General features: G+C 30.9%; 1 protein-coding gene across 1 annotated transcript; it reads left to right on the plus strand.

Annotated features, from left to right (window-relative positions):
• Positions 1-1665: 1665 nt before the first annotated feature.
• Positions 1666-7165, plus strand: LOC145053235 (uncharacterized). Its single transcript, XM_079001240.1, has 18 exons — positions 1666-1807; positions 3009-3081; positions 3258-3301; positions 3408-3450; positions 3561-3767; positions 4041-4163; positions 4564-4650; positions 4789-4833; positions 5079-5158; positions 5470-5534; positions 5635-5701; positions 5794-5907; positions 6003-6076; positions 6237-6334; positions 6434-6493; positions 6578-6646; positions 6740-6793; positions 6881-7165. Exons 1-18 carry the CDS (start codon positions 1716-1718, stop codon positions 6956-6958), a joined length of 1473 nt encoding a protein of 490 aa, XP_078857366.1. The 5' UTR covers positions 1666-1715; the 3' UTR covers positions 6959-7165.
• Positions 7166-12107: the final 4942 nt, after the last annotated feature.

The following is a 12107-nucleotide window of genomic DNA, read 5'->3' on the forward strand; positions in this document are numbered from 1 at the left end:
TAATTAAATGGGTTGGGTTAGAGTCAAACACTTTCAACCCGTTTAGTGTTTCGACACGACACGACACAATTGTCACCTCTAATATTTCTATTCTTAGAAAGATCAAACCTTTAACTTAGTGGTTGATGGTAGCTTTTCAACATTCTTGATACTACTCTCCCACATACTTTTTGATCCGACAAACTATATAATATCATTGTAAAATTTATTTTCTAACTTGAAAAATATAAAATGTATATGTCAAATGATATATTTAATATTTAATATTTGTCTCACGTTTTGGGTGTTCAATAAAGTTTTCATTTGTTGTTTTGAAGAAGACCGACACAATTCATAAGGCAAGATAAAATATTAAGTGGATCAAATCAATTTATAAAAGTATAAGGGCAATGATGCATTTCCTAAATAACAAGGACCACGAACAGCTATTGGAAAAAGTTTATGCCCATCATAAATGCTATATTCTTATTTTACATGTCTCTTTCATGCTTCTTATCACACATTCCACGTGTCCTCAAATCGCTATCATTTAATAATTTGTATGTCACAGACTCACAGTGTTGCACATAATGAAAGATTCAAAACAAGGTATAAATTATATTTTTATGAAATAGAAAGAAACCGAAAAAAAAACATCGATGATTGTAAACTTAAAAAATAACAGTCAATAATTTATTTTTAACACTTTGTCGATTATTATTCTTTCTTTCTTTTTTCAAAGTTTGTGACTAAATTTTTATCTTATTGAGAACTATATTTCCATAACCTTTTTCTTAACTTTATCAACTAAAAGTTATAAGAAAATATCATAAAGATATCTCTAAAACCCTTAAACCACTTATACATCTTTATATTTTTATACAAATACTGTATTTCCTAAACATGTTAATATCAATATTCCATATAAGTATCAGATTCATGGGGTATTTTTTTTCTTGTTATGTCATGTATAGATTAAAAAGTTGTATAAATAGTAATATTTGTCTAGAGAAAAATATGTTTTTCTTCAATACCGAATAAATTACTAAATAATGAATTCATCTTTAAATTTGAACGAAATAAAAATATTTACCGATTCAAACGACATATATCAACTATAATATAAAAGAGTTGGAAAGAAATAAATAAATAAGTAAATAAAAAGTTGACCTATAATGATATAATACATAGTTTTTTCAGAAGCATGAGAGAGTTTAAATGATGATATTGTCATTTAATTTCAATAAGAGATAAAATATTTTTAAAAAGTCAAATACAATGAATTATTGGAAACTCCTTTTTATTGGTGAGAAAATATCATTTTACGAGCTTTTATGTACCAAACATTCTTTTTAAATTGTTGATTTAAAAAAATCTAATTAATTTCAAAACACAAACCAAAAAGAAAAAAAAATACCATATATCACCAACTCAAACAACTCATTAAATAAAAAAAATAGATGAATTTTTATTTAAAAATTTATTTAATCCATATAATATATAACACCTATATAGTATAAAACTATAAATCAGTAAAACATATTTTATCTAAATAACAGAAAAGGCCACGAATGCTATAGCCAAATACTACAGGCCCGGCCCAATAACTACAACGACCAAAGGAATCAAAGAAAGAGGCCCATCTAGAACCGGTTTCAAGTTTCAACCCATCTGTTTAAGATTATTCGCCGCTAAACGGTTCACTGTTTATTTCATCAAACGCCAGAAAAACAAATATGTCTAACAGCGACGAAGAACTTCGCCGGAGGAAGTACGAAGAAGCCCTAGAAGTCAAATCACTTAGGCGCATCATCTCCGCCTACCTCAAGTAATTCCATTTCGTATTGCTTATCCATGTTCAATTTGTTGATTGCATGTTTAAATTACTTAGCTAATCGAATAGTTGAAGTTCCATTATTTATTTTATTTGAGTGTAGCGTTCTAGTACAGAAGAATTGAATTGGCTTGAATTGCATAAAAAATCAAGTTACTTAATTATTTTTGCTGTAAACTGTCTGTTTGGCCTTTTGACTCGATAATTGCTCGTAGTATGTAGTTTGGTTAAGTTTATTTAGGATTCTAGTATGATCAATCTCTTCTGATTTAGGGTTAAATGGTTGTGGTTGTTGTTGTTGATGCACTTTTGTTATATTCTTTGTATTTTTGGCAATGCTATCAGTTTGGTGCATTTTAAAGTATACCATTAATGTGAAAATTATTGATGGGATCTAAAAACGAAGTGGACATTGATATGAACTTTAATACATTTTTAGGACCAAGCTTTTTTGTATTTGCTCTATGTGTATGTCTTTACATTGGCCAAAGAAAGGAGATTTCATTGAATATTTAACCAAAGTTGAAGAGAAGATTGTACATTAATGAAGAGTAATAGGTTCAAGATCAAGAGATAACGTTGCTCATTTCTCATGAATACTGATCATTCACTACCTAATTTTACTTACTATATTGATTTTTTCCGAGGGGATGCTTGATTTCCTTTCTTATTTAGGCATTGTACTTCACTACTTTGAAAAAATACCCAATTATAGCACTTTTATTGTTTTTTACTAGGACATTATACTCTGAAAAAGCTCTCCAGTTTAGCAGTGAAAATTTCTTTATGTTTGGATGATAATGTTATAATTGGGTGGTTTTTACATACTACAATGTTGTAAACTTGTAATAGGAAATAATGGAAGTAGGATGCTATAATAAACAAATCAATGGAAATAAGTTGCCATTTCTTGCATTTAACCTAAAAAGAAACAATACCTTCAGGAATATTTGAGAACTTAAATAAATATTGAGAAGTGATGAGTCATTTGGAGGCACTTTAGTAATTTTGATCTGCAAAGTTGATACTAAAGAACCATATCACCATTAGAACTAAAAATTCCCTCTTCATGAATTGAGGCTGTTACTTTTAGAGGGAAAAATATAGAAAAGCACTTGTACTTTCAAAGATTTATTGATGTAGCCACTTAATTTTTATATGTAGTGATTAAATCTTTATTTTTTTATTTATGCAGTTACCCTGAGGCTGCAGAGGAGGATGTGAAAAGATATGAGAGATCTTTTAGAAGGCTTCCAGTGTCTCACAAGGTGCCCTTTGTTTTCATTAACTAAAATCCTAAGTCAACACATGAAACACATAATCTTGTGGAAGTCAAACATCTCTTATAGATTATCGAATATGTCAAATACACACAAAATTATGAAATGTATAGGCACAATTGAATATTTGAATATAGTTTACCATTTCTTTTAATCTTTTACAGGCTCATTTGGCACATCTTCCTTTAAAATATCAAAAACTGAGACGGTATTTATAAATCTGAAACTTTTAAATTTTTATTAATATGAATATATGACCATAAGTTTACTATTTTTTTAAAAATCTTTAATTAGTTCCCTTTTAACTTTTGCAGGTGTATCTCAAAGAACACCTTTTTCATTTTTGAAATGCTAAAGGTAATGTTATCTGGATCTCTAATTGTTCTTTAACTCTTCCTTCTCCAATTATGGCTTTTGTTATTATGTTTTGCTTTTGATAGGTTTTTGACAAATAATTGTTTTTTCAGGCATTTGAGCCTCCTGTTGATATGAGCCAAGATGATGAAACTTGTGAACATCTGGATGATGATGATGGTTCATGTGGCCATCATCATGATCATGATCATCATCATCATCATCACTCAGGGGATAGGGATCCATGTGCTTGTGAATCGGCTTCAGTAAGTGGAAGACCAAATCCTGCAATATGTGGTGAAGTTTGCAGTGGGCATGAGGTACATGTTATTTTGTAAGAAATAGCAACATACTTTCATATTTCAATTATTTGTTTTTTTTTAATGATATTCTTGTAATTGGTGGCTTCTTTAAAGTATAATGTTATAATAGGAAGAAATAAAAGTAGGGTGCTATAAAAATATATCAATGAAGTACATTGTTATTTCTTGCATTAAACAACAAATTCTTTTCTTGAATAGCTGTTATGAACTTGTTAATCTCTCATTCTTTTGTTGCTTCTTTTTGTATTGATATTGATGATATAATTTCAGGAGAAGAATGAAAATTGCTGTGATCCAGAATCTGCAAATGAATGCACAACAAACACTCATAATGATGGATGCGATAATATTACAGATGTCAAGAATCAGGAACTTTTTGATTCCAACAAGGATGTGAGTGTTTACTTTTATTCTTTTAAAAAAAAAAACTTTTTGATATTTCTTACTAGACATTGAAATATCCGCATTCTACTTTACTTTCTTTCTTTTATGAGATTCTACTTTAAATTTTTTATCCAATAAGGCAATTAAAGCAATAACATCCGAATACAAAGCAATTTTCATTGCTATATACATGTAAAAATCTCAAAATATAATGTCGTAATCAAATTAAAATGGAAAGTACAATGTTGAAATAGGTAGATTTTTCAAATTACAATGCATTAATATGAAAAATATATATATATATATATGAAAGCATTCTACTTTAATAAAAAAAAATGAAAGTACATTGCATTTACCCCTTTTGTTGATTCCCAGTTGATATGATATTGTTTTTGTCTCTTATTTTTAGATATCATCTGTTCCTCATGAATCTGAATCCCCTGATAGGTTAGATTCAATGCCACATTTCCATGTTCCTCTAGTGGATGTTGACAAGGTATAATTCTTCTTCCTTTTTTTTTTTTTTTTTTTTAAAAAAGCATGCCCCATTTTTTTAGATTTATGTAATTAGAAATCAACATGATTAACAAGAGAACATCTATCTGAAACAAGTTTTTTTTTGTGCAATTTTCAGGTTCGATGTGTCATCAGGAATATTGTCAGAGACTGGGCTACTGAGGTACCTCAGACTTTTTTTTATAGGGTTGTTTTCAATAATGAGGACTAGAAGGGCATTTACGTCTTTTGTAACAAAACAGGGCCTATACTGATTCTTTATCTAATTCTAATCTTATCTTCTCTAATATATGTATACAATGTTTTACATTCATTTTGTATCAATACGATAACACAAAAGTGGAAAAAAAAAACAAGAACATAATTGCTTATTTATTTATTATTTATTTATTTAATGTGTAAGCACAGGGGCAGAAGGAAAGAGAACAATGTTATGGGCCTATTCTTGAAGAGCTTAAACGCCATTTCCCTAACATTAATAAAGAAAGGTAATTACATAATTTTTTCATTCCATTCATGATAGATTGTAAAAAAAAACACACACAAACAATTAAGAAAATGTAAGGAATAATCAGATTCTTTCAAAACAAAAACAAACTTTATTTCATTTCATTGGAATTAGCCATTCCTTCCATAGTTACATCATACCAAAAATATAAACTCTTTTTTTTCTTTCAATCATATGATAGAATTTTTATCTCCTGATATCTCATTTCATGGATACATGTCTGAAAAACTGAGTTTCATCATCATCATCATCATCATCATCATCATCATCAATTCATCATCATCTTTGTAGCCCTCCAACATGTCTAGTTCCAGGAGCTGGATTAGGAAGACTGGCCTTGGAAATTTCATGTCTTGGTATGCATTTTATTTGTTTATTCTTTTGATTATTTCTAATACAATATTAATAATTTCACTTTTTATTAATAATGCTAACATGTTTTGAAATGCTATACAGGTTTTGTAAGTCAAGGAAATGAATTTTCCTACTACATGATGATCTGTTCAAGTTTTATTCTCAATCAGTATGATTCCTTGTTTTACATTTTCTCCAACATTTTTAATTTCATTACACCTGTTCATATCAACTTATTTATAAATCTTTATTTTTTTTTAGGACTCAGGTTATAGGGGAATGGACTATTCATCCATGGATTCACAGCAACTGCAACTCATTATCTGATTCTGATCAGCTTCGTCCAGTTTCCATCCCAGATATTCATCCTGCAAGGTAATCATTTTTCCTTATGAGATTCTTTTTTCTTTTTCTTTTTTTTTTTTTTTTAAAAAATCCCTTGAAATTTATTTGTTTATTTTTGGTGACAGTGCAGGGATTACAGAAGGTTTTTCCATGTGTGGTGGGGACTTTGTTGAAGTATACAGTGACCCAAGTCAAGTAGGTATGATATAAATATAATAGCAAACACAAAACTTCATTCACTCTTCTTCTTTTTTATTTTTTTTTTAAAATTTCATGATTCATGTTTTGCAATTCATTGTAAAAATATTTCACTTGAAACACAAATAATAAATAAACCTTTTTTTTTATGGGTATTGCAGGAGCTTGGGATTCAGTTGTAACTTGCTTCTTCCTTGATACAGCACACAATATTGTTGAATACATTGAAATCATCTCAAAAATTCTTAAACAAGGGGGAGTAAGTACTAAGTACTTCACTTGGTTTCTCTCATCAAATATTTATACCCCAAATTGCATTTTTCTCTCATTATCTACTTTATTTTTTACTTATTGCCAGGTGTGGATAAATTTGGGTCCCCTACTCTATCACTTTGCAGATGTTTATGGTCAAGATGATGTAAGCATCTCTTTTTTTTATATAAATATATTGTTGATTGGTTCTAGTTTTTATAATATCTATGTATTACCTTTTGAAAACCAGGAAATGTCAGTTGAGTTAAGTTTGGAAGATGTGAAAAGGGTCGCAATCAATTATGGATTTGAATTGGAGGTTAAACGCTTCTCCCCTTTTATCGTTTTATGAATATTCGATGCTGGAATTAAAAAAAAAATAATAATAATGGTTTTATGTTTTGGGGAGTAGGTAGAGAAAACTATTGAAACAACATACACTACAAATCCCAAAGCAATGATGCAAGTAAGTTTCTCACCCCATCTTATACTTTTTATCATTTTTTTTCTTTGTATTTTGTATTCATATGACATTTCTTAATTGCATTTGTAGAATCACTATTTTTCAGCATTTTGGACAATGAGAAAGAAATCATCGACCACAAGTATACAAGTGAGCATGGATGAATGATTTAACACGGATATCATATACATGGATCAACATAAAACATGTTTTTTTTTCTTTATTTTAGCAACATGTGAATGAACCTTTTTGAAGGGTTTCTCAACATTTTCTTAATCTCCTAAAAATAGATTTGGAATTGATAACTTGTGTTTGTTGATGACATAAAATAAACTTTATGTTTAGAATAATAATAAATGATGTGTTTGTTATAAAGTTGAATGTCTAGGATGTAGAAGATCGGTTGGTGTTCTTCTGGAAAAATATGTCTTTAAGCTCCATTTAGGGGTGTCAAAAAAAGAAAAAAAAAATACTACAAATATAATGGCTTTTCTAAAAGTTTCCCTATTATAAATCTTATAAAAGATAGTTGTTATTTTATTTGAGGGTGTAGTTATTTTTGTGTCATATGTTTGTTTAAAGTTTATATTATAGTACAGTTATATGTCCTAAGAGAACATATTGATTTTGGTGAACTATTTTAAACATCAAGATAAAAATCACGTATGATTTATATGAGTTGGAATAAAAAAAACATATTTACATTTAGTATAATACAACATAAACTTGTCAGGATCATAATCCTATATTAGATTGTTTTTCCCTTAACAAGATGGTAACCATAACCATGTAATTTATATCAGGTAAGTATACAGAAAATTCACAAAAGAATTGAGCTTCAAACTTCAAAATTCAAAACATAATGGTTCTAAGTTTCCAACTTGGATAGAAACATGCAAAACATGAAAAGTCCAATATATCCATTCACAAGTAATAAAACGTTTAAAACACAAATGCTAAGTTTTGAAATTAAAACAAAATCTATAAATATAAGTATCTAATCTAACTTAACAAATTATGCATCACTTTGAACTTGGGCACACAATCCCTGGATCAACAATATCTTCAGCAACAAGATCATCTAGAAACCATATACCCAATTTGGAACAGTTTCCAATGGCACCCACTAAGGCTGAATGCAAAAAAAAACATTGAAAATCATATAACCTAATTTGGAGCTGAAAGAGAACCATTTTCATACAACAAAAATCTAATTAGTGACCAAGAAGCATAAAAGCTTAAGTGAATATTTGATTGAAATAAATTAACTCATAATCAACATACATTAAATACATATCTAAATGATATGGCTTAATAATTCTAATTCCTAGTCACTACAACTTAATATATTATCATTGAACATATATATTCTTTTCTTTTTTTGAAAGAGGTGAACCTATATATTCTTGTCAAAATTTAAGATTATTTTTTTTTTCTTAGCTTTCATTTCAAAAGCTTATTAAATTATATGAAATCCTAAAATTAAAAGAATCTAACAATAACATATAAATTGTTAAAGATTTCATTATTTTGGGATAAATATCAAAATTGTTCGGAAAACAAAGACCCATGTGTCTCTCAGCCTAACAAAATAAAATTTTCTTCACACCGACCTACAAAGAAGAAAGGGGGTGTTTAGTGTGCCAATAATTAAATTTTAGAGTAAATTACATGAATGGTCCCTATAGTTTAGGTTAATTTGCGCATTTGGTCCCTAACTTATTTTTCTAACTCGGAAGGTCCCTACTGTTTGTTTTTGTTACACGCTTGGTCCCTGTCTTACCTAAAAAGACTATTTTGCCCTTGATTTATTTATTTATTTAAATAAACACACCCCTAATATCATCAATCTCATTTTACTTTACCCTACTATTTTTTCCTATTTAAATAATACTCTTTTTAGATAAGATAGGGACCAAGAGCGTAATAAAAATAAACAGTAGGGACCAAGCGCGTAACAAAAACAAACAATACGGACCTTCCGAGTTAAAAAATTAAGTTATGGACCAAATACGCAAATTACCCCAAACCATAGAGACCATTCGTGTAATTTACTCTAAAATAATAATATTTGTAGGTAAGATAGGGACCAAATGCGTAACAAAAACTAACAGTACAGACCAAGCTCGTAACAAAAACAAACAGTAGGGACCTTTCGAGTTAAAAAAATAAGTTAGGGACTAAATACACAAATTACCCCAACCATAGGGACCATTCGTGTAATTTACTCTCAATTTTATATTGATAAAAATATTTTATACAAATAAAAGTAAATATGAAAAACAAATAAAAGATAATTTTTTTTTTTTTTTTTTGCAATTTCTATATTTAAAAAAATAATCATGCATATTCATAACTTTCAAGACCACCCATTCCAATGCAAAGACAAGCTCTATAAATACACAGAAGAAACTTTCACCTATCATCGCATAAGCTTATTGTCCACCGAAAAATGAGCTGCGAAATAATATTTTGCAGAAAAAACCGGCGGGTTTCAAGTTTACAACCGCATTTGCAGTTGAAGTGAGAACCAACTGAGTTCTATTGACGTTTTTTTTTTTTTTTTTTTTTTTTTTTTTTTTTTTTTTTTGATATATGGATTTAATGTTTATAAAGGTAAGAAAACGTTTATGCTTTCAAATAATTGTTATCGGGCTCGCATTTGTTGGGCTAATTATATAAGTAAGACCCATGATGTTTAACGTTTTATTTATTTATTTTTAAATCACCATATAAAATTTTAAATATCATAAAAGATAATATAAATTAAAGTTTATGCAGTTTAATCTTGAATTTTTTTATGATTTAAATATTGTTAAGTAAAAATTCTTTTATTTAAGTTGTTACACAATACAAAACCAATTTATAGTGTTTTTTATAATTTGTAAAATTGTTTTGATAATTTTAGAGAAAAAGTTGAAATACTTAAAAAAAAAGTTGAGAAAATGCTATGTAGTACAATCATCTTTTTGGTTTTTCCGATGGCAATTTCTATACGTACACCCCCAATGTTGTGTATCCCCTATATGAGTGTAATAGTACTTGAGCACCCCCTGATATGATATTATATGTGAGTGAAGCGGGTACTTATAACACAATCATTTTCGATTTGATCACTAAAGTGTTTTTTTTGCCCAGTAAATGAAGGAGTCATCATTATATACATACATGGGATGCCGGATCACAACTCTTACTTTAGTGAATGAGTCATCTGGTCACTATTACTTTCCTATATGCCAGTGACATAAGCTCCATGTGACTTTTTTAATTATATTTTATATTAATTTAACCCAAGGTGCAGGAGATGTAAGATTAATTTGGGTCATCGATTTACCTCCGGTCTAATCCAATTAGATTCACCAGCCATCTTTTCCTCAAGATTTATTTGGTACCAAAAAACAAGCAATGACGATTCCATACAACTCTTACTTTTCTAATCGAAGCTTAATTTGATTGATGATGACAATACCTAATGAAGTTACAACACTTGAGTTCATCAGGAAACACCTTCTTGATGAATTTGAATCCTTTCCTTTCGATTTAACTTATATCTCTAACTTCAACTCTGATGACCGTTGCTCGGTTTCCAGCTCTCACTGTAATTCTTCGTGTTCCATAACTTCTACTTTATTTGCTTTCTCCAATCATTCCATTGATTACCATTTGAAGTGTGGCCCGCGCTATCAAATTTTCTGAAACTGAAGTAACCAAACATGAAATAACAGATATGATATTCACAAAACCTTTTGAACGATTTGTTAGAAGGGGAGAAGAGAGGAGATATAGAGGCATCAGGTAGAGACCATGGGGAAGTTTACAACTCCTTAAAGAATAAAATCATCATTGATGGCAAATTGGACCACCACTCAGCTGACTTACGAACGGAATCTAGCAACACCACAAACAATTCATTTTTTCGGAACAAAGATCTAGAAGTCTCTTATTGAAATGTGTAACGCCCCATTGCTGGTATGTAATTTAAATAAAGTATTTTCATTTCTTTAGGGGTACTCGACGAGTCTGTAGCCCGACTCGTCGAGTAGAGACAGGATGATCACGCAATTTGAGTTAGCTACTCGACGAGTCCATACGCTGGGACTCAGTGAGTCCGCCTGTCTGGATGAAGCCCTAATTTTAAGGGTTTGCACCCTATTTAAACGCATTTATGCGCCACAACCTCGCCTCCATCACCCTCAGAGCATCTCTTACCAAAACCTAGCCCCCCCTTAAAGAGTGTGTGAGTGATTGTTGCTTTGTGAAGGAACTTTTGGTGCATTTTGGAGCAAGTAGAAGAAGGAGAAGGTTGAAGAGTTCAAGGAAGAAGAAGTAGATCCAGAACACACTCCTTTGTGGTCATCTTTTCTAGTAATAAAGTCTCCATCTTGCTTATTGATCTAGTAGATCTTGTTTGTCCCCAAATTGTTGATATTAAGCCCAAAACCCCCAAATCCTTTGTGATAAAGCCTTATGATCGAGTTATACTTTAGATCTGGACCCTCATTGCATTCTGGAAGCATAAAGTTACAGTTTTGGTCGTGATTGAGGTCCCTCTTGAGCTTGAAGCCCCATTAAGAGCTTAGATTTGGCATTTGGAGCCTTTTAAAGCCATGCATGCACGTAAAGTTTGCAACTTTACGTGATAAGCATGCCCTAGAAGCTTGGATCTGTGATTTGGAGCCGCTGCATGGCTCAAAACAAGTCTGTATGGAAAAAGGACTGAATGGACTCGGTGAGTCGCAAGGTTGACTCCGTGAGTCATATGAAGATAGCCATGGACTCGACGAGTTGGATGAGTAACTCGGTGAGTCCGATAAAGATTGTCTTAGACTCGACGAGTTGTATGAACAACTCGACGAGTCAGATGAGTTTTCCCCATTATAGTAGAGTTTGAGCGAAATAGCTTGATTTCTTCTTAGTTACACGTAAAGTCAGCAACTTTACGTGTTCAGATGGTCCTAAGGGCTTAGATCTACGAGTTAGATGCTCTGAAATGGATTAGAATCGACCGTATGGAATCTGCATGTTAGGACTCGACGAGTTGTTCTTCGGACTCGACGAGTCGAGTCGCGAGTCCCTCGTCTTTCCTCGATTTGTGAGTTCAGGGTGAATCAGTGGGTGGGGAAGGGACTCGGTGAGTTAAAGTCAGAGTTAGTAATGGAGGGACTCGGCGAGTCTGCGCCCTGACTCGGTGAGTCCGGTCAACTGAGAGTTGACTTTAACCAGGGAGTTGAGTTTGACCAGGGGTAAAATAGTCACTTTACTCTGAGGGCATTTATCTGTACTTGATCTAGTGTTTTTGGAATTTGTAGCTGGACAG

This window comes from Lactuca serriola, chromosome 5, assembly GCF_051521515.1.
Source record: "Lactuca serriola cultivar US96UC23 chromosome 5, Lser_US96UC23_V15, whole genome shotgun sequence".
Lineage (NCBI taxonomy): Eukaryota > Viridiplantae > Streptophyta > Magnoliopsida > Asterales > Asteraceae > Lactuca > Lactuca serriola.